The sequence below is a fragment of the Thunnus thynnus genome, chromosome 22, assembly GCF_963924715.1.
Source record: "Thunnus thynnus chromosome 22, fThuThy2.1, whole genome shotgun sequence".
Classification (NCBI taxonomy): Eukaryota; Metazoa; Chordata; class Actinopteri; order Scombriformes; family Scombridae; genus Thunnus; species Thunnus thynnus.
The window spans coordinates 23,227,262-23,253,505 of NC_089538.1; the positions used below are offsets into that span (position 1 = coordinate 23,227,262).

The 26,244-nt window shown below is 37.8% G+C and overlaps 2 protein-coding genes across 5 annotated transcripts in view; one reads left to right on the plus strand and one right to left on the minus strand.

The window, feature by feature from the left end:
- On the minus strand, window positions 1–21,120 carry tec (tec protein tyrosine kinase). 3 transcript variants are annotated; one of them, XM_067579011.1, is made up of 18 exons: window positions 20,873–21,120; window positions 16,469–16,675; window positions 16,018–16,122; window positions 14,997–15,078; window positions 13,430–13,558; window positions 10,730–10,782; window positions 10,400–10,596; window positions 9,181–9,246; window positions 8,579–8,633; window positions 8,242–8,324; window positions 7,955–8,088; window positions 6,545–6,619; window positions 6,277–6,448; window positions 4,765–4,981; window positions 3,276–3,340; window positions 2,404–2,522; window positions 2,075–2,232; window positions 1–1,704 (listed from the first exon to the last, which is right to left on the minus strand). In XM_067579011.1, the coding sequence occupies exons 2-18, from the start codon at window positions 16,604–16,606 to the stop codon at window positions 1,621–1,623; spliced, it is 1,932 nt and encodes a 643-aa protein (XP_067435112.1). In that variant the 5' UTR covers window positions 16,607–16,675; window positions 20,873–21,120; the 3' UTR covers window positions 1–1,620. The 3 variants fall into 3 exon arrangements, with proteins under 3 accessions (XP_067435112.1, XP_067435113.1, XP_067435114.1); XM_067579012.1 differs by having other exon boundaries at window positions 10,400–10,593; window positions 20,873–21,119; XM_067579013.1 differs by lacking the exons at window positions 14,997–15,078; window positions 16,018–16,122; window positions 16,469–16,675; window positions 20,873–21,120 and adding an exon at window positions 14,772–14,845.
- Window positions 19,539–26,244, plus strand: part of txk (TXK tyrosine kinase) — a 20,990-nt gene continuing 14,284 nt past the window's right edge. The window contains exons 1-2 of one of the 2 annotated variants that reach the window (XM_067579015.1): window positions 19,539–19,691; window positions 25,520–25,720. In XM_067579015.1, coding sequence (XP_067435116.1) covers window positions 25,708–25,720 — 13 coding nt within the window. In that variant the 5' untranslated portion in view covers window positions 19,539–19,691; window positions 25,520–25,707. Of the gene's footprint in view, window positions 19,692–25,279; window positions 25,721–26,244 lie in introns of those variants that run through there. The other variant, XM_067579014.1, reaches the window with a different exon arrangement.

Sequence of the window (26,244 nt, forward strand, 5' to 3'; positions counted from 1 at the left end):
TTATTTAATAACACGTTATGATGCAAATGTCACGTAATTTATAGGAATGATTTAGCTAACTCGTGTCAAAATAGCAGTACACTTTCTACTCCACTTTTTTCTCACAGAAACAGACTCTCCTCCTCTCCCTGTAATATTACCCATGATGCAAGTTAAAATGTGAAAAATGAAAAGAAAATCATTCTGATGAATGATGAAAGTTGTTTTATACTTCCTTTATTAATCAGAAGTGAACGCAAATAAAACATTTTTTAATAGATTGGTAATCAGAAAACAAATAAAATCTAAACTTGGGAGTGATGTTACATTCGAGTTGGCTGATATTTGTCTTGGTATAAAACTGAGGTGATGTAATATCTAAAACTGCAATGATTGGTCAATTAATCGATTAGTTGTCAACTATTAAATTAATCGCTATTTTTGATAATCAGTTAATCATTTGGAGTCATTTCTAAGAAAAAAAAGTCAAAATTCTCTGATTCCAGCTTCTCAAATGTGAATATTTTCTTCAATCCTCTATGGCAGTAAACTGAATATCTTTGTGTTGTGGACAAAACAAGACATTTGAATACGTCATCTTGGGCTCTGGGAAACAGTGATCAACATGTTTCACCATTTTCTGACAATTTTAGACCAAACAACTAGTCAATTAACTAATTAATTAAAATTAAGATCAGCAGATTTCCAATAAAGGATGTTTCAGTTTCAGAAAAACTTCCTTGAGTCTCTAAACAGCAATGAGGGAATTGAGATGTTCTTCCTGCTGATGGACCGTAATAATTCCCAGAACACACGAGGAGCAAGGAGACATGAACATAAGGTAGAGAAACCCTGTCTAATCTAATGTGTGCCCACTGTAAGACCAGACATGTTCACAGGGAACGCCACACCTGACAAACAGACTGAAAATGTTCTTTATCATGGAAATGTAACCAAAAGTTAAATGACAGTCAGTCTCTTTAACATTAATGTGCAGGATGTAATGACAGATTTGCGCCGCTCCAGCAAAAAATTGTCAGGCGTTGGTATTAAACAACAAACGAAACGAAAACAAAAACTGATATCCTGACTTGGTGAGATTCCTTTAATGTCTCAGGAACACACAGCTGAGTCTTTACTGGGATGAAAGTGAAGCTTCATAGTGTGTTCATAGTCTGCTCACTTTCATCCATTTGTCACAGACAGATCTCTGACCAAAGCCCCATGTCCGACTGGGAGGCAGACCGGATGCATTCAGCTACACAGACAAGCAGGCAGATGCTTCCTAAGCTCACGTGTCCACCATGAGAGCCTTTTACACATTTTCTGTATTGCCGTTAGTTCATACAGGTGTTTGTGCAACAAACTTTAAAAGGCTTCTTAAGACAACGTGAGCTGCTGTCCCAGAGTTGTTCTGGTTGAGCAGATCTGAAGTGACTTGATTGGATTAAACAAACGTGAGTGTCAGTTTTAGCACCTTTACACCGAGTTCTCCATGTTGTCGTCCTTTCTATAGCGCTTTCTATAAATTAGATAACACCTTCAAGAACCACAGAAATGGTCGAGGAGCAGGAGTTCGGGGCCAACATGGCACACGCCGCATATGGCGCGAATGGTGAAAACAGCTGATTGGTCAGTTGGTCAGTTCGGGGGAGCGGCGTCACTGTCCAGAGCGTCGGAGATCATTATACAGATCTTAGAGAAAGACGGGCGCTCCTCCGGTCTCTGGAGAGAGAAACACAGGCCATAAATACACGTTATTATTTCAGACTAGAGCTGCAACTAACAATTATTTTCATGATTGATTAATCTGTTGATTATTTTCTTGATTAATCGATTATTTGTTTGGTCCATAAAATGTCAGAAAATGGTGAAAAATGTTGATCACTATTTCCAAAAGCCCAAGGTGACGTCCTCAAATGTTGTTTTTTTTGTCCAGAATCCAAATATATTGAGTTTACTGTCATAGAAGACTACAGAAACCAGAAAATATTCACATTTAAGAAGCTAGAATCAGAGAATTTAGACATTTTTTCAAACTAATTGGCGAACAAGTGAGATAATACTGAAATAGGTGATTTCTCACAACCCTCACCTCATGCCAACAGCGCTGCATGATATCATAGATGGCAGGTGTGGCCATTTTGGGCCTGTAGAGGCGGTGACCCTGGGTTATCAGTGTAACAACCTCATGGTTGTGACTCTGTTCAAACGGCATACGGCCCTCAGTGAAGGCTTCCCACATCAACACACCTGGACACAAAAAACATTAGAGGTTTAATTGTTAAAACACTTAGTTCATCATTAATGCGTGGTAAAATAAAGAAAAAAAGGTAAAAACGAGAGTTGAGCCTCTGTTTTTTATGATTATACTTCATTTTCCTAAATGTTCCAGTTCCGGTATTGACGTTAAAGTGTGCTCACCGAAGGACCAGACGTCAGACTTGCTGCTGTATTTGCAGAAGTTAAAGACTTCAGGAGGCGACCACTTCACAGGGAACTTAGCACCCGATGAACTGGTGTACTGGTCGTCCAACACGTATCTGCATAAAACACATTAGCATTTAAGTTTCACAGGAAAAGACAACAGATAAAAACGTGCTGTGTAAATGTCTAGGAATCAGGGTAACGCTTTATTTTACAGGTCCTTTGATTTCCGGGAAATATTCTGAGTAATTTGAATGTATTTAACAGCTGAGTTTTTACAGAGCAGGAGGTGCAATTTAGTACAAACAATAAGAAACAATTTCAAACAGTGTTTAGTTGGTTTAATTAAGTAGACTTTTGACAATTCTTTTACTGACAGAAAATACTTAGTTTTCGGTGTGTAGTTTTGTGTGTCAAATTACATATTAGAATATTAGGTTGTTTTAAAAACTATAACAAGCACATTTCATGTGTAATTACATCACACTTTCAAAGAAATGCCTCAAGAATTAACACAGTAGCTACTTTTAGCAAATCACTGAAAAAACTTAATATGCTAATATTAGGTTTAGCTTGCAAAACTACACACTGAAAACTGAGTACTTTCTGTCAGTTAAAGTACTGTCAAAAGTCCAATTTATTAAGGAATTGTGAAAAAGAATATTGACGTGAACCAAAATAGCATATAATGACTGGATTCTCATCAACTAAACTAACTTAACCCTTTTTTCATTTTTTTCTTATAATTTGCACCAGAAGTCCTAAAAAATAACCGTTAAATACCTGCAAATTACTCAAAAAACTTCCAGGAAATTAGTATAAAAGTAGGGGATGTGTGAAATAAAGCATTACTGAAATCGGACTCATACCTGGCCATGCCGAAGTCAGACACCTTCACCACCAGAGCGTCATTCACCAGACAGTTTCTGGCAGCCTGCAGAAGAGACGGAGGGAGGTAAGAGATAGATAGACAGCAGACAGCAAGACATGAACAGAAAAAGAAACATATTTTGGAACAAGCACATAAAAAAGAATATAGTAATTGTATATTTCTAGATGGATTACAGGATTCAGTGTGGTATCCTTTTTTCCTTATTTTCTTCTTGTTATTAGAAATAAAGACTGTTTTCCTCCATATGTACCTTGTTGAAGAATAGGAGGATATGAGTGAAATAAATAAATTAGACCTCAACAACATTCTTTTAGAAATGTTGTTGTTGAAAAGTTTTTTGCTGAAATCCAATCCAAATCCATCTGCTGGATGGGCAGGGTCACCTCAAATCACAAATATTTGGTAAAATTTTATACTGATTTCCTGGAAATGCTTTGAGTAATTTTCAGGTATTTAAGAGTTAATTTCTAGGAAATTTTACAGAAAGCATGGTCCAATTTGGTACAAATGATAAGAAAAAAAAGAGAAAAGTGTGAAGTTGATTTAGTTGGTAAGTACCCAGTTATTATAGGCTATTTGGGCTCATAAGTAGATGTTCTTTTTCAATATTTCTTAATAAATCAGACCCCTGACAGTTCTTTAACTGACAGAAAATAGTTTTCTTAAGAATTAGCATATTACATTAACATATTAGTTTTTTTCAGTCATTTCCTAAAAGTAGCTGCTGTGTAACTGTTAATCTTAGGACATTTCTTTGAGAGAGTTATGTAATTTGGTAGTAGACATATATGCTCATCATAGAGTTTTTAAGAAACAACCTAATATGCTAATATGTATACACAAAAAACCAAACACTGAAAAAGTATTTTCTGTCAGTTAAAGAAAAATTACCGACTAAACCAACATAACAAACAACTTTAAAGTTGTTTCTTATAATTTGTACCACATTGCACCACCCTCTCTGTAAAATGTCCTAAAAATTATTAACTGTTAAATACCTGAAAATTACTCAGAAAATTAGTGTAAAATAAAAGGACTTTAAAATGAAGCATTACCAAACATTTCTATAATTTACAGGAAGAAAAGAGAGATTTTGATTTAAAAAAAAAAACCCTTTTATATCACATATTTAGCATGTACTGATAAATTAATAATTAACACAGAGGCACAAGGGTAGATCTTAGAAAATGTATTTTTCATTTCACTGTGTCTTTAAGTTTATTCCTTTGAGGGCACGTTAATAACTGAGGGCGACCCAGAATCTCTTCCTCAGATGGACAATATGAAAACACTGTTTAGAAAGATTTTAGTGACTGAATCAAACTGTAGCTGTAAGAGGCAATAAAACCTGTGACCTTACTTGTTGTAAACTATAGCCAACAAGGCAAAACTAGAACTTGGTCCCTCCACGAGTTTCCATTTGAGGTTAAAACACACCTCAAACCACAATGAAAAACTGCAGTTACCAGGTCTCTGTGGATGAAGCCGTTGCTCTCCAGGTGCTCCATGCCCTCGCTGACGTCCAGGCAGATACTCAGCAGGGACCCCAGGCTGAAGCCGCCCCGCCGCTGCCTGAGGTAGTTCAGCAGGCAGCCGTGCTCCATGAACTCTGTGACGATGTAAATGGGCCGCTGCTGGCTGCACACTCCATACAGCTGCACCAGTTTAGGGTGAGACAGATTCCTGGAGAAAAAAAGAAGAACGTTCGAGGCCAATTCTCTTATTTTCAATTGTAAGCATTGCATTATAAGAAAAATGTAACCACCACAGTTTTTTGAGAAAGTTTAGTAAGGAAACTAGTAAACGTATAAGCTCATCATCTCTGTTTGTAACTCTTATGTGCATGTGTATATACAGTATGTACTGATGTTCTGATGTTAATATTATTGCTGATGCTTCATATTATATTTGTTTTATGGATTTGATGGTAGTACGATGTCACCTGTCACCTGAACTCCTTCATTACATCAAGAACCACAATGGAAATAAGTCTTAGACTTTATCAGAGCTGCAACTAATGTTTATTCTCTCGATCACTCGTTTGGTCTATAAAACGTCGGAAAATGGTGAGAAATGTTGATCATTGTTTCCAAACACCAAAGATGCAACCTCAAGTGTCTTCTTTTGTCCCGACCAAAAGTCCACAAACCAAAGATATTCAGTTTACTGTCATAGAGGCCTAAAGATACCAGAAAATATTCACATTTAAGACGCTGGAACCCGAGAATTTTAGCGTTTCTTCTTAAAAAATGACTCAAAACGATTAATCAATTATCAAAATAGCTGGCGATTAATTAACTGATGATTGCAGCTCTGGACTTTATAGTGTTATGTTTGACATTTTGTAGATGTGTGTGACCTAGAGTCCTCTCTTTAGTTGTTTTGTAAGATCAACTAAACTAAAAAATGAATCACGAGAATACAAGGTGCGCAGAGGAATACATTTACATGCACACAAGAACAATGTGTTTAAATCCACCTGGTTACTGTAAAATCAGTGTTTACATGTCATTTCTTTCCTAACTTTGTATCTTTTTGGAACAAGTTTACTGATTTTAACTAATCTGTTGTTGTTGTTGTTGCTGTTGAAGCATTTGGACTGAAAGGCTCTGAAGTGAGAGCACGAATGAGCCTGGATTTTCCAAATAGTTTAATTATTGCAGGGTATAGCATGTTTTTTTATGAACTCATCTAACTTTACTGCTCAACAATGGAAAAAAATGGGACTCCATCGTTTGTATCTATCACAGGCTGTTGTTGCAGTTCCCACTGCTGACCAGTAGAGGTCAGCAGAGGTCAACAATGACTTCTTTGCACTTTATATGTATCTTTCTGGATAGAATTTGACACATAGGGTCATTGTCCTTCGATGCAAAGACTAATCTCTGGGTATAAACTTCCTTTTCTCCTCTTTCATCTCTTTTCCTAACACCATAAACTTGTCTTTTCAATGGCCTCTGCTCCCTCTCCTTCCTTACATCATGACCTTGGCCTCCTCGATGAAGTCCTCCTCGTACATGGCTCCCTCCCTGATGGCCTTGATGGCGACTTTGTGCTGGGCCCTCCACTTGCCGAGCCTCACCTGACCGAACTGACCGCTGCCCAGCTCCTTCATGAAGGTCAGCTCGCTGGGGTTGATCTCCCACTTCTCTGCATGGAGGGACGGATGCAGAGAGGAGGAAGGTAAGAGGAAAACTGTGAGCTTTGTTCATGGATTGAATAATGCAGTGGTGTGTTAGGACTCACCGTAGCTGAAGCCAGCTGTGGACGGAGCAGATTTGTCCTCTTTTCCTACAGGGTACCTCAACCTGGCTACAAGACCTGAGACAGAAAAGATCAGATCAAAGAAAAGAATTATCTCGTAATTATGACTTAAGTATGTCATTATTACAGATAAATGTTACACCATATTCTTTGACCTGATGAGGAATTTCCTGCAAACGTTTTTATCATATTTTATTGCTCTATTTTGATAATTGTGACCAAATGGTTCCGTAGTTTTTAGAGAGTGTTACAAATTTTGATATCTTGGATGCATTACATTACTGATGAACGACGTCGTGTATATGATAAAATATATAATAAATTAAATAAAATAAAAAAATAAATATGTTTGGCCCCCTGATGAAAGCTGAAGTTTTGAATTTCATAGATTACATCAAACCTTCTATAGAAATCAAATCACAAATCTACTGTAGAGTGTCTAAAGCTTCTTTCACACATAGTTCCTGGTATTTACTGGGATAACCTTTCAGGCACTGCCTGTGATTTTCAAATGCAGCTACATTCAGGAACATTTCCGTCTTACGCCTTTTCACACATGCCATGGCAATGCCGGAACAGATGGGGCCAGAGTCAGTCCAGCAGTTGGTGGTCAATACTTATGGATGCCAGACGCTCTGGTCCCTTATTTCTGAATCTGTCCAGTTTCTGGCCAGTCTTGAAAAAAGGAGCTTGTTTGCAAAAGAAAAGAACTCGTATCGCCTCTTAGTTATCAAATCACAGGTGAAAGGCAACCAAGTCGCGCATTCAAATAACGTCATCAGCGGAGTCTTGTGATTGGTTTGCTCGCTCGACGTGAAAGTGTCTTTCGTCAGACGGATGTAACCTTTTACGTGTTTGTCCCTGCAATATTACTGCCTTCATTCACAACACAGCCGTACCCGCATTTTCCTTGAAATGTTACTTGGTCTTGAGGTGGGAAATTGGCGACACGGATTTCCCTGCACCCATTCACACATGACCCCATGCAGGAAATGTTCCTGAACATTTCAGGGATAGACCACATGTGTGAAAGGGGCTTTAGTGTCTCATAAACCTGCCAGAAAGCCTGTTGGACCAGACCACTTTTGTTCTTTACAAACACAAATCGGTGGCAGTCGAACAGAAATGGTGTCATGATACCATTTTTTTCTGAGGCAACAACAACAGAACTTTCAATCAACCATAAATGAAGCCGGCCACTGTTTATAGTGTGTGGATAACCAATAAAATATGTCTCCCTTTTTAGCCAAATGAGCATTAAAATAAGCTGAGTGAAAACTATCTCTATCCCCAGATACAATCCTAAATGCTGTTATCAATCAAATGTATTCTCCAATGAATTAAAAGAAATAAACAAACGGTTCGGTACGGTTGTATGTGTGTGATCTTTACCTGCTGCATTGTGTTTATGGTACTCGATCAGTTCGGGGATAGAGCTGAACAAATGTTTCTCCGCCAGGTAATACTGAATGGGCACGTCTGTAGTCTCCTTGATGTGATAATGTTTTATAGCTGCACCTCCCTCCCTGCAAACATTTAAACAACATCCACAATGCGTAACGTTATAGAATGTCTCAGACAGATTAATCAGATAATGATGTGTAGTTTTCTGTTGTTTGTTTTGTTTCTAGCAGACTGTGTGCGTGCTACCTGCAGACACACACATATAGTCTCATTACCCTCCGACAGACTTGACGTAAAGAGACACTGTGTAGGTTCCTTCAGTGCTGGAGTCTCTGACAATGAAGGATCCTTCTTTGTCCTGCAGGAGGCGACAGAAACAGATAATCTAGATGGAAATCTTTAGGAGCATTTTTACCTTTATTGGACTGTTGATATGATGGAGGCAGAAGGGAAAGGAGGGAAGCAAGAGTTGGGTATGATGGTGGTTTTGTTGACATGAATAGACATGAATGAACAGACAAAAGGACACACTGAAGGAAAGGAGGAAGATGAAGATGGAGGGAGGATGTAGGAAGGAAGGAAGGAGTGGAGGGGAAATATATTTCTACTGACCTCCTTCCTCAGGAGCTCCTCTGCCTTGTTCCTGTTGACTTGTTTACTGTACCAGCTGCAACACACAAACAAATGTACCATGATAATTATAGCTTTATTTATATCTCTGTGTGTTTTTGTTAGATTTGATTATTTCTGGGTCAAACTTTTTTTACTTGACAGCCAATCAAATGGTTGACTTCGGAGTTCAAAAGAAGAGATTTTGGACTGATAGATTGGACTAGACAACTTGACAACCATTGGAGGGATTGATGTGGAATTTGGTTCACACATCATTTCAGACCTTAATGATATGATATATGCTAGAATATTACATAGGGAGGTAATTATGTCAATTGATAATGTGCTTTAATGGTGCATATTGTCATATACTGATAATCAGAAAGAAGAATAAGCTGGACTTAAAAAGATACTTGGATAAGCTACACAAATGTTATATTTACGTTCAGCTTTAATGGAAGTATTTCATGTTTCACTTTTATGAGAGAAAACGCTTTAAGGACTAATAACCGATGTCCTATATTCAGGCCAAAAAAACCATTCTAACTTCATTACGACCGCTTTCTGCTGCTGATCTACACTGAAATGATAAACGAACTCACACAAACTGCACCAGGTTTCCAGATGTCTTCTCTGTTACATAGTTACTTGGGATGTAGCCTTCCTCACTGTAAAATACACCAAAACACAGAAAAACACACAGAAAAAGGTTATGAGCTGGGCGTTTAGCCATTTTTTTAAATCAAATTACAACAACACAGCGAATCTCTTATTAGCCTATTCTCATAAAGAGGTGTGATGGTTAAAAACACTTTGTATTGACATTGTCGCACTATATTGTTTGATTTTGTGTTTAATTACAGTGAACAACAGACTTTGGTTAACATTAAGTATCTTTATTTGCCTTTTTCAGGCACTTCTATATTATTGGAGCTTTCAGAGAAATCTGAGTTTCTTAGATTTTGATATGAAAACTATTAACAATTCAGAAACTTTAAATCTCCCTATTTAGCTTTCCATAAGCAGTAAATAAACAGTTAATAAATGGTTTATAACACACTATAATGTGGTTATCAGCAGATAAAAGACATTTTAAGTGTTTATTAATGTACAGTACGTGTAAACAATTATAACTTCTCTTATGAAGACATTGTGTTTTACTACATTGTCATTCATTATCTGTTTATACAGCAGCCTCCACTTATGGATAACTATTTGCTTACAACTACATTACTGTGTGTTATAAACCACTTATTAACAGTTTAAAGGACCAGTGTGTAGGATTTAGTGGCATCTAGCAGTGAGGTTGCAACCAGCTGAATATGGAATATAAATATATTGCATTTCTGCCAAGTTTGTTCCACTAGATGCCACCTACACACTGCAGCTTTAAATACTGCTTATAAATGCTAAATAGGTTCATTTAAAAAAAAAAAGAGTTCCCTGCATTTTAAATGAAATCTAAACTCTATGTTGTAACTATCATGTATTGTGCAATTCGTTATGGCGCAACTCATACATTATGTCCACTGTAGCTGCATTTGAACCTTCACATACATGTAGTTTGTCCAACAGCCTGCTGAATCTTTAACAGGTTGCACTGGTTAGTTTATAATAATATTAATGTCATACAAGGAGAATAAAAGTATTGTATTTTATTTATTGTACCTGATTTAGCTACTAGCTCATTTCCATCTGCAAGTAGACACTAATACAACTAATGCAATTGATGCAAATACATAAACTGTAATTAATCCAGACAAGATACTTAGTTTCATTTATAGTTATCGACATAAATGTGACATCACACCAGGAACTCACCCACACTTGTTGCGCGCCTTGTACCAGTTAACGTCACTTCTCTCCAGAATGATGTACTCGTCGCCTTTGACCAGACTCAGGTCGTGTGGTTCGGTGCCCGGGAAGTCATACATCGCCACCACCACGTCCTCCTTGTCTTCGTCTTCATCGTCATCTTCGTCTTCGTCTTCGGGGAGTGGAGGAGGGGGCCGTCGCTGCTGGACGAGGAGCAGGAGGAGCAGGAGGAGGAGGAATGACCGTATGTTTGTAGTTTTTAGCTGAGCTTGATATGTTTCTCATAAATGTGTGCGTGAGAGTGCGTGAGAGTGTGTGTGTGTGGTTAGTGGTTACCCTGCCTTCTTTACGTTCCTCTCCAGGAATCGGGGGTAAAGGTTTTCTGGAAACTAGAAAAGAGGAACAGAAACAAACAGCAACCCAAGCAGAAAGTTTTAATCTTTTCATTGTTGTTTTTGTTAACATCTCTACTATCAGATCACTGTGATCTCTGACCTCTTGATAGATCGCTTGTAATATCGGCGATCAAGAAGGGAAGGTTATCATACTGTTGCATTAATTGCAAGTCAGTCTGAATGAGTCAGCAAACAACTTAAAATTAACATAACTGAAGTGATTTCCTGTTTTTCTGTTTCAGATTCAACACTTCTTAAAGGAGCAACGTATCGCTACAGAATGGACCATGTTTTACCAAATTTACTACAAATCAAGCATCTTTATATTACTGCTGACTAGAGGTGGAAGTAAACAAAGTACATTTACTCAAATACTGTCCTTCATATACATCTTTGAGGTACATTACTTGTGTTTTTCCATTTCTGTCTTTCCTTCACTTCATTTCAGTGATCTCTACATTTATCTGATGGCTGGAGTTACTGGTTACTTTGCATATAAACGGTTCAAATTCAAATCATAAGACAAGTTTATTGAGGTGCTGTAGCTTTGACTGTCCAAAAAATATAAACAAAGCTTCAGCACTACGTGGACCACTAAAATACTGTTTAAACATAAATGCATTCATGCTTTAATGGCACAAAATGCAATTTAAATGCACCCAAAAATTCTTTAAAACAAGCATTAAAAGTGCTTATGACACCCACACCATGTCTACATAGGAGACATAGTGTGAGCAGCACATTAGCAGAGCAGCAGCAGCTATGGAGCTCTGTCTGTTTGTCCACACATGATGCATTCAGGTTAAGTATTGTGAGTAGGTCACCCGCGGTTTGGCAACGTTCAGAGCCAAACCTACAACCACTGCAGTTACAGCAATCACTGTTGCGTACAATGGAAGACAGAAAATAGATTTGAGGCATGAAAGTACGCTTTCTCACTTTCACACAAATAGCACAAGTTAAACATGAGCTGTTACGCAGCTGTACAGATGAATCGGGCGACTGATTTATGTGCTGCTCTTTCAAGCGGCGCCACCATCACTGCAGTGAGTGAAACTGGAGAAATTTACACTCAGTGGTGGAAGAAGTATTCCGATCATTTGCTTAAGTAAAAGTACCGATACAGCAATGTAAAAAAATACTTAATTACAAGTGAAAGTTCTGCATCAAAAATTCTATTTAAGTAAAAGTATTTAGCTTGATGTAGTTAAAGTATTGCAGTAAAAGTACATAAGTATTATGAGCTTGATGTAGTTAAAGTATTGCAGTAAAAGTACATAAGTATTATGAGCTTGATGTAGTTAAAGTATTGCAGTAAAAGTACATAAGTATTATGAGCTTGATGTAGTTAAAGTATTGCAGTAAAAGTAGTGGTTTGGTCCCTCTGACTGATATATTATTATATATGACATCATTAGATTATTAATAGTGAAGCATCAGTGTTAGAGCAGCATGTTACTGTTGTAGCTGCTGGAGGTGGAGCTAGTTTACACTACTTTATATACAGTTAGCTAGTTTAGTCCAGTGGTTCCCAACCTAGGGGTCGGGCCCCTCCAAAGGGTCAGCAGATAAATGTGAGGGGTGGTGAGATGATTAATGGGACAGGAAAGAAGAAAAAACAAAGTTCTGATACACAAATCTGTTTTCAGTTTTTGGACTTTTTCTCTAATCTTTGATTTTTGCTGAAATATTGGATCATTTGAACATTTATTGAAATGAAAGCATGTGAGAAGTTTAGAGGGAAAAATCATTACTGAAATGTTGTGGAATGGAAGTATAAAGTAGCATCACATGGAAATACTAAGTAAAGTACAAGTACCTCAAAATTGTATTGAAGTAGTGAAAGCAGAGATGCAATCAAAAGAAATGCATTAGTTCATAAAATCCTGAATCCTGGTCCCTGGTCTGTCAGAATGTGATTGAAACATGAGGATTTCAGTCAAATTTATTTTTTCCAAATGCTCAGTTGTTGTTAGAGCAGCTGATAACAGCACAGAACAGACTAAATTTTGTTAAAAAGTTGGGTTTAGTAGAGTATAACCTTTGATTTGATGACATTTGATGACTATATGCTCAACATACAACCAGTTCTATGGAATCTCCTCAACATATTTCTTAGCAAAAATGCTTAAGAAGTTAAATCCTTTACATAAACAACAGCGTTCACATTTACAAGTGAGATGCCACCGCAGTACTGGCGACTTGTTTATTTCCGCCTGCAACCTGGATCCATCAATTGGTTGAAAGAGAAAGCGTATCTGAAACGTCAGACACGTGTGAGACGGACGACCGAAAAAACAAGGTTGAAAGGCCTCCTGTGTAGACGCACCGTCCTCTGAACTAACCGTACATTTTATCTATCTGTGAAACCAAAACTAGGAGCTAAAAGAGGCTAAAAGAAGCTCTGTAGAGCTACAGAGTTGCAATTAATTCTCTGTCACTATGTCATTTGATATCAAAAATGACACGTTTAGGTAAAAAACACTACGATTTTTACAGTATTATTACAGTGTGGTATTGCTTCCACTACTGTTTTAAATAATAGCTGTAACAATGGTGAAATTAGTGTGAACTGTACAATAATAAAAGGCAACAGCTGAGTGGTCAGTGTGGTGTGTTTGAGTGTCTCTGTGTGTCTTACTATCTCCAAACAGGTTGTACTCCTCACAGCCCATAGCCTGTTTATCCACCTGACGACAGCAGAGCCACGCCCCCTCCTGCCAGAACTGAGGGTGGAATTTCGCCATGATCACCTGGTTGTCTTTGATCTCTGCAGACACACAAACACAGAAAGAAAGGTGATTGACACGTCATGAAGGGGTCACTCAAGCTTCCACTGAAGAGCTGAAAACATCAGATCGGGTGTGGAGTGATGAGGAGACTCAAACTTCCCTCAAACGAATACATGAAACAAACAGAAATGTCATATTTCCGTCGTTTTCCACATGGTTTACCATTGTTTGAGCTTTGGAGGTGGATGGGCCGGAGGGATGATTTGTGAAACTCTCTTGAGATTTGTACACTAACTTTAACTTTAACCCCAACCACTCCTGAGTGTTCATCCTTCCTGCTTGTCCAATCCAGCATTTAAAGACATTATTTCTTCTTCTGCAATGATTTAATGGCACCAACTGTTTATCTCCTAACATTCACATAATAGTACAGCATTACTTCATATTTACTTTTGCAGATCTTCTTTTTTTCATGTAAACATACATATATATATATTTACATATAGACATTAAAATTTGCTCTGATTTATCATCAGCTTTTAGGCTGATATGTTAAACTTGTTAGCAAACAGTCAGGGGTGTGTGGTCCATTAATTCCAATTGTGAAATATGTATTTTAATGAAAAATTGTTTTTGTGATTGTTGTGTGTGTGTATAAATTTCAGTTGTTACTCTCACATAAATCATACATAATTACAGAAACGTGTGATGACTGATGAAAAAGTGTGTACAGTTGCTTATTTTCCACATCAAGCAACATTATCATTCATTTGGAGTCGTGTTTCTGTCCACCTGGTGAATGTAAGTCCAATATTCACTCTCTTTTAGCTCTGTTTTTGTTCTCCACCAACTCCTGAGGGAAATATCTGGTTCTTTAGCTGCTAAATGATCCACTATGTTCACCAGCTAGTCTACAGATAACTGTGTCTGTTTGGTACTGATCAGGTAGTGTACAGTGGCTTTTTAGAGCTTTGTCTCTGAAAACAGCTGCCTGCTGCGGCAGAAAACGACGCTATGAGAGCGCTGAGAGAGAAGCAGAACAGTAAAGTTGCAGCCGGACAGATAAACAATCAGCTGAAACTCACTACAAAGCTCCGTAAAGCTGCAGAGTCTCTGATAATTCTCTGTAGGTTCATCACCACGAGCCACAACCAACACATTACACACTGACAGCTCAGACATTAAAGAATCTATACTAGTCGCTTTAAGGTTGATGTTGACTTTTACATGGTAGTTCTGACCTGACCTCACCTCTCCTGTCTTAACACCTCATTTCATCTTGCACAAAAAGCGACAGCAGCCGCAGTGGAAACAGTGGGGGCTGCTGGAAAGTTGACCTACAATATGAAAAGCTGTGGTTTAAGTGTGAAGACAACACTGCTATAGTTCAAGGTCTAAACTATATATGTGATCTGTTAGTCGTGTGTTCTTCTTCTGTTATTTAATAAAATAAAACAAAATAGAAGAGAAACTGACCTTCTTTGAGGCTCTGAACCCAGAGACTTCTGCTGTCGTGACTCGGAGCGAACACATAGAGAGTGTTGTTATCGTACACCACCTACACACACACACACACACACACACACACACACACACACACACACACACACACACAGATGTTAAATTTTCCCGCTTATTTTTAACATTATAGCATTACAGCCCTGATAATCTTTCGTCTAGAAGTCATTTTTAAAAACATAAAGAAAGCTGCAACAATTAGTCGACTGACATAAAATTAATCTACAACAATGTTTCGGTAATCAATCGATGGTCATTTTTCAAACATTTGATGGTTCCAACTTCTCAAATGTGATAATTTCCTGCTTTTACTTACTTTACTTTGGACAGTTAGACAAAATAAGACATTTTCATGTCGTCACTCTTGACTTCAGGGAATTTTTTTCAGTGTTTTCTGATGTTTTTTAGACTGAACAAGTAATCGAAAATCTAATCTGCAGATTAATTGATAAGAAAAATAATCATTAGTTGCAGCCCTACTATCTTGATAATCAATTAATTATAATTTTTCAAGTAAAAATGACAAACATTTGATGGTTTTGTTGCTTTTTCTTGTCTTAACCTTGTTATAAACTGAGTATCTTTGGGTTTTTCTCTGTTACTCGCAAAAAACATTTAATGACATCAAAAGATGTTTATTTATTGTTTTCTGATGTTTCATAGACCAAACAATGAATCAACTAATCAAGAAAATAATCTTTAGATTAATCAATTATAAAAATAATTGTTAGTTGCAGCCCTATAAACAAACAATCTTCATACAGATCCTTTAGATTTTGTTTTTTTAAATCGTGACCAAGATACAAACTCTGCAGTAGAGTTGCATTGTGGGTAATGTAGGCGCTGGAATAAAAAAAGACGATATCTCTGGTTCTGCTGCATCAGTTTAGATACTTTTTGTTTCAAACTGTCTGACAAATAGGAGTGTGGCGCTAAATCAGCGGAGTCCTCTTACACATGCATGTGTGTGTGTAGATACCTGGAAGGGGTATTTGTTCTGGCAGGGGATAATCCCGCCTCCGTTCTTGACGATCTCCGCACATCTGATGCGGCTCAGCTCGATCGAGCCTCTCTTGAACTTCTTCTGTTGGTGGAAACAACATGAAAGTATTCAACTTTTTTTTCTTCTTTTTGTTGTTTTTATAATTACGGTGTCCACTGTGAACTTCCATATGGAGACGTTCGACTTTTTATTGTGTTGTCGTATATTTTATTCTGTTCTGCAGATGAAGCAGAATTTGTCTGCATAAGTGATTGATTAATTTCATGAAATTTTCAAATGATCCAATATTTTCACTGAATACTTCTTCCGCCCCTGCTTACTGTACAAAATGTAAATCATTCAGAAATAATAATGATAATAAACTCACAAAAACAGTTGGGTTCTGATCTGAAATGTAAATAACGCCAGTATAAGTAATAAAAATGACCTCGGCTTTCCCATCATAGTAGGTGAGCGAGTTCTTGGTCAGGACAAACAGTCTCTCCTTGTAGTTCAGCGGCGACGTCCTCTTCTTCTGCTGCGAACGCTTGATCAGCGTCTCCTCCAATAGCTGCTCGGCACTCATCCTGGCCCCGCCCACGCCCTCAGCCCATTGGTGGATGTCGTGGTCAGAATGTTGCAGGCTGGAACTGAGCTGTGAGTGAATATTGGACACAAACGGTGCAACATTACGGTGGCCCAAGAGTGACACATGAAATAAATGAAAAATCAATGACCGTGATCGCTTAAAAATAAGTAAATGCATTTCAAATTGGCCAAAAAATGATTAATAAATGAATGTGCAAATTATTATTTATAAATTTTCATATTCATCCATTTCCACGTTTTGTATTCATTTCTACATTTGTTTATTTCCATATTACATATACATGCTATTTGTGTAAATAAGCAACTTTTTGCTAACAAGTTCACTTTATCAACTTCATAAAGCAAATCAGTGTTAATCCATTAATGCGTGTTTAAAAACGGCTCCAAAGACTAAAAATAGTGATGAGATAGTAACCCACCACTGTGCATGTGTGGAACCACAGTTCCATGGGCTTGGTTCTTTCTCCGATACCACACACAGAGTGAACAGTATCCTTCGGAGTGTCCACATGCTAATAACAACCGTATCTAGGTTACTAAAACCCTTTTCACACATGCAATCTATCCCTGAAACTTCAGGAATATTTCCTGCATGGGGTCATGTGTGAACGGGAGCAGGGATTGATATTCAGGGAAATCTGTACCGCCAATTTCCCACTTCAAGACCTTGTAACATTTCAGGGAAAATGCCGGTACGGCCGTGTTGTGAATGAGAGCAGTAACAATGCAGGGAAAAACACATCAAGGGTTACTTCTGTCTGACAAAAGACGCTTTCATGAAGAGCGAGCAAACCAATCAAAAGACTCCATTGATGACGTATTTGAATCCACGACTTGTTTACGGTTGCCTTCCCAATGCTTTCGTGGGTGATTATAACTAACAAGTAGTACAAGTTCTTTCTCTGCAAACAAGATCCTTTTTTCAAGAACGGCTGGAAACTGGACGCGTCTGGAGACGTCTTCCACCACCTACACGTACATCCAGCCTTCCCCCGTCTTCTTCTTCTCTTGTTGGCATCCATAAGTGTTGTATAACCACCATCTGCTGGACTGTCCCTTGCCCCCGTCTATTCCAGCATTGCCATGGCATGTGTGAAAAGGTCTGAGATGGAAATGTTCCTGAATGAAGCTGCATGTATGCAAAGTGAAAATCACTAGCGGTACCTGAAAGGTTATCCCAGTAATTTACTGGGAACTATGTGTGAAAGAGGCTTTAGTTAGAGCAGGATTTCATTATGAGTTAAAAGAAAGTAAGACTTGATCAATTCATTCAAATGTTCAAGATACAGTCTAATGAGTCAAACACCTTTCTTGTTATAACGGGTATTTTTTTCATATTATTACGAGAAAATGTACATGTTTTAACACTAATAAGCATCTTGTTATAATGACAAATTGTTATAATGGCAAAATTACGTTCCTGTAGAAAATGAACCACGACGTGACAGTAAACACGTTTTGTCTCCTGATGTGAACGATGTACCTTCTTATTTCAGTCAGTCAGCCCGTTTTGTGGAGTAAAACTATTCAGCAGATTTCCCTCCAACTAATTTTCCCTCCAAATCTGACGAAACTGCTAAACTTTGAGCAACGGCTTCTGATCTGTGTAAAGATTATCTCAATGAAAGAACACGAAGCGGCTGTGTGTTTTTTTTTTAGCAGCCATCAATCTCATAGAAGAGCTTGTTTATTGAGACTAAATGAATTCCTAGAATCAGGTCTTCATCATCAGTGTGGTCACAGACAGGAAGTCCTTCCCACACAGGAGCTTACTAATTAAAACTACAACGCAAATTGAAACTGTCCTCTGAATTTGCTCGGCGGTAGTAGTGAAGAAGCACATCTGTCAACATTGGGCTTTGAAAATAAGGGAGATTTTCCGGGACCCCACCTGACCATAATATTTACATAATGAAAAGGGTTTCCTCTCTCGGCTCCAGAGATCTAATCATCAGGTGCCTTTACTGCCTGTCCTGCTGTAAACCAACTGCCGGCTGATGTGTTCTTTGTGGCTTCCTGAGCACACTTATTTTTAACAGACCTAGCATACTGGTTTATTTTTCCCACCATGACCGACACTAAAGTCCACCTGAACACATCTTGCAGTGGTTGCTTCCTAACATGTCTTTAGTCAGAAACGGGAAAGTATTTTTATATATTTACACAGAATTTTTTTTTTCTTTGCTGGTGTCTCACCTGTTTTGCACGGTTACTGGAGTCAACAGCGTTTTAACAGCTTGAGAAAACATCACGTTAATAGAGTTGTTGTGTCGAGTTAGTGCCTGTATTAAAAGATCTGTAAGTCCTTTTATCACAGGTTTCAATCTTATGCTTTGACTTTTGATAGTGGGGATGCCCTTTAGTTTACATTTGGATTTGCATTTGGACATTTTGCAAACAGATTGTGCCTTCAAAGATATTTATCAGAACAGTAATTCATCTAGATGGTGAAAGGTGGAAGTTCCTTACCAGTTTTCCTGCTTTGAATGTGTTCATGTCTCTCCATCACCTGACGCCTGGGCTGCTTCACGTTTTTCTCACCACCATTCCCTCCTCCCACTAGAACTTTAACTTGTATCCAAACTATGAAGCTACATTAACATTACTGTGATGTAATGCAGCAACACCAGATAAAACAACACTAATGTCAATTTAAACGCTCCACTGAGACGTTTTTTCTTGCTACTTACTTCGTTATCTTTTGTCCAACAGATTATTATTTGATGACGCACATGTCAGTTAATGTCACATATGATCCTCTGAACTCTCATTCATTCGTCTGTCTCATGAAAGCGGCTCCAGTCTGCCTGCTGGCTCCAGCACGGGGGGTTCGTTTGTTTTAAACACCCGCGTAGCAGGAGCAGGCGGTGGTTTGTTGATCTAACGGATGTCTCTCTGTATCAGATTGGGATACAATACGAAAACGGAAAGCAAAACAAGCTCTACCAGAAGCCACAGCAGAAATTGCGGTAGGAAGCCAGTCTGAGACGCTGACAAGCTGTATTGTGATTGAAAGTCTGCATAAAGTTCATGTTGGACTGTAAACGCTGTCTAAGTCTGAGGTGAGTGAACATGTGTTTATGCGCTTTTAGTCTCCACCGCAGCCCTGTATCTAACTTTAAAAAAAAAACAGTCTGTAAAGCTGTAAAAAGGGAAATACGGGAAATTTATGGGCAAAATTACAAAAAAGGAGCACGGCAGGAGAGGGGTTGAAAATACGGGAGTAACCCGGGAAAAACGGGAAGGAGACATTCAGACGGCTGCGTTATGTTTGCGTTTTTTCCCCCCTTTTCTTTCCTTTTCCTCCTTTTTGGTTTCTGGACTGTGGGTAGAAAAGTTGGACTGGGTAGGGGACTGTTTTTGCATTTAACAAAACTGCTGGAAGGCATCAGTGTAAATAAATAAAGTTAGAATAATTTCCTGATTTAGATAGGACATATCTGATCAAAGATTAAGGAAACAAGTGCAAGAATCTGAACAAGCATTTGATGCCACTTGATGGACGCATTGTGTTGTGTTACAACCAAGACAACGATTAAATCTAAGTTATGAATGTTTTCTGATGCAGGTAAAGATAGATGTATGTTTGTAAACACAAATAAATAGAGTTAAATCATTATTTGGCTCTATTGACTAAATATTGCAAAATAACCCATCCTAAAACACATATACATGAACCCATGAGAGAAGGTCTTCCTACCTGAACATACGTTTTACTCCATGGTCCAAAAAAAATTAGAAAAAACACCGATATATTCACACGTTTATCTTATCAGCTGTGTTTCCGAAAGCACGTGAATGCAGCAGAAGGAAGCTAAACGTGTCGTTGCGCTCGGCTCCCTGTCCACCTGCTCTCAGGTGGTTTATGTCAGTTCTAGTTGACTATTATCTTATTTAAAACTGTTCCCCAGATCAGACATAAACACAGGATTCCTAAAGTATATTAATAAGCTGAAAAGCGCCTCTATGAAACTGTGAATTACTTTTATTTAATGCATTTCTATATCCTGTTTCACTGCAAGATACTTTCCTGTCATGTTACATCAACTACTTATAGTTTTTCTGCATTTTGATGTAATATTCAGATTTTTGAAGTAGTTTAGCACAGTTGAACCTCAGGAGTCTGTCATTTTGTTTGGCGGTTTGACATCTGACACCCGCAGGCTTTGTGCAACAGCAGTTCGTAATTAAAGACGTTATGAAACAACGTAAGTGTGCGTCATTTAAATTGAGTCTCTCTTACCTTCGTGCTTCATTTTCCAGATTTTAGTTCATTAGCGTGCGTTTTTGTCTCCCATGTCGCTGCGTGTCGGAGGAGCTGGATTCAGGAAATGAATTGAGGGAGGCGGACACGCAACCGACCAACACACACACACACACACACAAACACACACACACACACACACGCACACAAACACACACGCTGTAATACAATTAAACTTCCTCGTACACCGCTCAACCCGCAATATAGGCTATGTGTGCGTGTGTGTCTGACACACACACACACACAGAGAGAGAGAGAGAGAGAGAGAGAGAGAGAGAGGTCAGTGGTGGATGACATCATTTGACTAGTCAAATCAGTAAGATAGCAGAGTGGAAAAATATTCGTATCTACCAGTGAATCACCAATCTGTTTCATGTGTGTTTGTGTTCAGTAGTTCTGTCTTTATGAGGACCACTTTGACTTTTACACCTTTTAGAAAACAGAAAGTCAGGACTTTTTTTTTCTTCTTTTTTTGGCAAGAGTGACACATTTTAAAATTGTGGACATTTCTGTTAAATGAGGAGTTGGGTTTTTTTTTTGAAAAGTGAGAATACTTTTTTAATTTAAAGACGGTTTTGGAAATTGAGCACATTTTTTTTTCAAAAGTGAGGATGTTTTTTAAAAAAAAAAGTACCGACAGTTTTCAAAAGCGAGGACACGTTTTCAATTGTTTTTGAAAAGCAAGAACATTTTGGAAAGAGGAAACTGTTTGAAAAGTGATGATGTTTTAGGAGAGTGTGAACTTTTTTTTTTTTTTTTTTAGAAAGTCAGAAGTTTTAGAAATTAAGTAGCTAAAAAGTATGGACAAAAGTGAGGACACATTTTTAAATTGTGAACATTTCTGTCAAGCGGGGACATTTTGAAAAGTGATGAAATTTTTCAATTTTGGGGGGGGGGGGCGACGACTTTTTGACAACATTTTTGAAAAGCAAGAACATTTTGGAAAGAGGGCACTGTTAGTTAAGACATTTTTTGAAAAGTGAGGACGTTTTTAGGTTTAGGATTAATTATAGGTTAGAGTTAGCGTTAGCATTTAGTTGTTGATGGGGTCTCAACAAATATAGAAAGACCAACATACGTATGTGTGAGAGTGTGTTTATCCACTCAGACTGAAAGACTTCGCGGTATTTAAAAGTTCTTCAGTAAGTTCATATGAAACCTTTGAGCTTAATCATAAACACCTGTTCCTCATATTCCGTCCAGAAGGTCATTATTTACAACCAGTTACTCCTGTCATGCCAGACAGCCACTGGTTTCAGTTCTTGTCTGAGAAAATCAACCTGCAGAGACTTGAAACTACAGTTCATCACAGTCACCACTAGTATTATTGTTAGAAGCAGCAGCAGCAGCAGCAGCGGAGGTAAAATTAGAAGCAAATATTAAAAGAAAGGACTCATTTGAAAACTCTTGTGGTGTGTTCAAGGACGTTCTGACTCTTAATGCGTGAAACAATTAGACATATTATCTTTTTCACATTGTTTATGTTTGTTTAATGTTTGATTGAATCACAGAATAATGTGAGTGTGACCTTTTGACCCAAGTCCCCTAGTTTATTATGTATCAACTTATATATCACAATACCAAAAATCGATTAACACTAAGTCTAAACAATATTCCATTTACAATCACGTTTATTCAATGCATAAATAAAACTAACGACACGGCGGTGCAGTAGTTAGCGCAGTAAACCCTCCGGACATCTGGGGCCCTTCTGAGTGGAGTGCGTTCTCCTCGTGCTTACGTGGGTTCTCGCTGGGTTCTCCAGCTTCCTCCCACAGAACAAAAATATGCAGGTTTGGTTAATTGGTGACTCTTAATTGCCTGTGAATGTGAATGTCTCTATACTGTATGTCAGCCCTGTGATTGACTGGCGACCAGGTGAACTCCGCCTGTCGCCCAGAAAATGGATGGATGGATAAAATTAACCTCGTTGTGATGTCTTGAGGTCGAACATTATAAATATATGGTCTATTTGCTTCCCTGTCTTTTATAATTTTGCATGTGTTCTGACTTTCTGTTGTTAAATATATTTGCATTAATAAGAAGAAGAAGAGGAAGAAAAATAAGAATAACAGGGTTTGAATGTAGAATATTCTTATGAGGATGTGAACTTTACTGTAAGAACTACGGAACTACAGAAAAAAGAAGTGATCTTGCCACAGTGGTCTCACTTTAAATGAGGGGGAAATTATTTCTTCCAGTTTCGAACAAGTAAAGAGGTTAGGAACGAACACGTAAACACGTAGGACACCAGTGACTATAGCGTGTTAACATTTTACCTTCTGACCAAATGTCGTGTGATATATTTACAGTCTGAACAATCTGGCATGAAATCATAACATGTAGATACACCTGTAACTTTGGTCTGCAGAAAAGTTTATAATAGTATTAGCATATGTAAAATGTGTTAAATTATCTTGTCTTGCAGCTTTTAATCTATAAACTATTTTCATTTGAAACTGCAAAACATTATCTTAAAATAACTTTAGAGTGAAACTTAATTAATTACGCTTTTATCAACATGTTTTTGTTTTTATCATTCCTACAGTATCCACTCTCTTGCTGAGAGTTAGCTGAGAAGATTAGCTTAGCATAAAGACAAACAGCTAGCTTGGCTCTGTCCGAAGATTCAAAATCTACCTATGAGCTCCTCTAAAGCTCAATAATTAACACTTTGTTTGTTAAATGGCGGATTTTGTTAGTATAGGACACAGTCATGCTAGCTACTTCTCTGTCTTCATGCTAAGCTAACATACACATTCATACAGGTGAATGTTAATCTCATCTCTAATTTATCTGCATATTTACCTCAGTCATTGGAAACTGAGTCATTGTTTATCTTCGGGTTTGAAAACTGGTAGAAAACACTGTGAAAGGATCCCTGTTAGCACACAAATGCATCATGACACCATAGAAAACACTATATGAAGGTTTATGAAAATATGAGCCTTCTGGTGGATCACACCGGTGCTGGATTGACACGAAAACTTTGATGATATCAGAAAAGGTCAGAGGTCACGTTCTACAAAGCTCCACTGTTTGAATGTGAGCATCAAAGCACTAAACTGACATATTTCTGTACAGAGTTTTGTTTGACGTCACCTCCCGCCTCTCACTTTTGAGTCCGTTGAGTGTTAAAAACAAGATTCTGGAGAGTAAACTCAAGTAGCAATGCATGCTGGGAAGTCAGAGAGCAAATCAAACTACAAATGTTCCGCTTAATTTCTTAAAACAAGTGACAAACTTTTTTAAAATTATGTTTTCTTTTTAGAATATTTTTTTTCATACATACTGATGTTACCATTAACTTAGTACAAATGTAATATCAGACATTTCAGAATGTTTAATATATATAACAGCTGCGCCATAAATTCTACTTTTACTGCTTTTTGTTGACATTGTCAGAAAGGTGATAATTGTACTTTATGTTTATTATTGAGGTCGTAGTGGGTGGTGTTGGTGTACTGGAATGGTGTTCCTGATTTTTTGTCCACTCCATCATCATACATAAGAGGGGCAAAATATTAGGAACACTTTTCAGTATAACACACTCCAGTACACCAACGCCGCCCACTACGAGGTCACTAAGGAAAAAGAGAAAAATTACAAATGAAAAAGAAAATGAAAATAATAAATGAATAAATAGAAATTAGAAAATAAAAAAAGAAATAAAAGAAAACATAAAGATAAAGACAGCTATGAAATTGATTGCCATGAAATTTAGTTCCTCTTGGGATGAATCGTAATAATTTTGGTGATCCGCTGTAGCGCCATCAGCTGGTCAAAGCTTCAATTTGACTTCAGTTAATTTGACAGAAGACTTTGGTTTATGAGCGAATACTTGAAAAACTAACAACGGCCTCAGCTGCACTTTGTGTTGAGTGCTACTTAGCTAAGGTTAGCATGCTAACACGTAAACGTTATACCTGCTAAACGTCAGCATGTTAGCATTGTTATTGTGAGCTTGGTAGCATTTAGCTCAAACAACAACAACAACAACAACAACAACAAAATGACCATCACAAGCTGAGATTCAGTTCAATGTCTTACAGTTAAAGTTTTCTTCAGGGAGTCACTTCCTTTAATTTAATTAAAATAAAGGAAATAAAATGCTCTTCATGGTTCATCAGATGCAACTTAAAAATGTTAAAGCTGATTTTTTTTTTTTGCATTATGAGTTTTACAGTGCGTGCTTTCAGTATGTGTGTGTGTGTGTTCTTCCTGGAGTTATTCGCAGAGACGGATGCTTTGTGGTTTCATTCACGTCAGTCTTTCACTTCCTCTCCATCTCTTCGTCTTTATGTCTCTCCCACTCTCTCTATATATACACAGACATAATAATGACATGTTTTCAACCCGGACGTCAGAAACTTTTATCGATGTGGTCGACGCAGAAAGCATCACTAGCAAGAAAAAAACATCTCCTCCCCTTCCTCTTCCTCTGCATGTCTTTCTCTCTCTCTCTCTCTTTTCTTTGTCTTCTCATCTTCTTCTTCTTCTTCTCTTGTACCCTTCATCTTCTCTACTTCCTCCACCCACCTGCCTCTCTCTCTCTCTCTCTCTCTCTCTCTCTCTCTCTCTCTCTCTCTCTTTCTCTTTATCTTTCTACATCTATTGTCGCTCAAGGTTTCCCACCTGTGGCGTCGTACCAGCCCAGTCGACGCAACGGATTGCAGAGAGAAAATCGGCGCTGAAAAAAACTCGAGCTGAAGCAGAAAAGCTGGAGCTGGAGAGGAGATAGAAGAAGAAGAAGAAGAAGAGGAGGAGGAGGAGGAGGAGGAAGAAGAGAGAGAGAAGAAGAGACACAGTCGACCATGATTCACTCAAGTAAGTGAACACAGACACATCTGCACAATAAACTAACTACATCTTACAGAATATAACAGACACACACACAGCGTTATGAGATGAAATTAAACTTTCTTGACATTCGGACACAGAAGAAAAACCAAACATCTGTAAATGGAGTTCGACAAATCTAAACAACTCGACACTTTCAGCACAACATCAGGTTGAGTAGAAGGTATGAAAAAAAACAGTTTCGGCACTGTCGAGGTGTGAAAAGTAAGAATAAACTGCTAAGACTTTACTGAGTCAAAGTAAAACATGTACAGTTCAGAAATGACAGAACAAACAGAGTGAGATCTATTAAAATGTCAACATATGTGCTGTGAGTCAAAAGAGAAAGATATATAAATATGTGAAGTAAACAGTGCTTATAAAAGAGTCTGAGTGGAAGTTATAAACATCTTTTAAAAAATTGTCTTTGAATGTTTGTTTTTTTTAAATCCCAAAATTTGAATGTGGAGTAGACCTATTACAAAAAATCTCCTTCGTTTAGCGTTTTCCTC

Excerpts from the sequence above, each read along its gene's own strand:
- tec (XM_067579011.1), bottom strand. The coding sequence starts at position 16,606 with ATGAGTGCCGAGCAGCTATTGGAGGAGACGCTGATCAAGCGTTCGCAG. Across the intron at positions 16,123-16,468 it reads ACTATGATGGGAAAGCCGAG|AAGAAGTTCAAGAGAGGCTC; the intron begins GTCATTTTTATT and ends TTCCACCAACAG. Across the intron at positions 8,634-9,180 it reads GGAAACCTGGTGCAGTTTGT|CTGGTACAGTAAACAAGTCA; the intron begins GTGAGTTCGTTT and ends TGTGTGTTGCAG.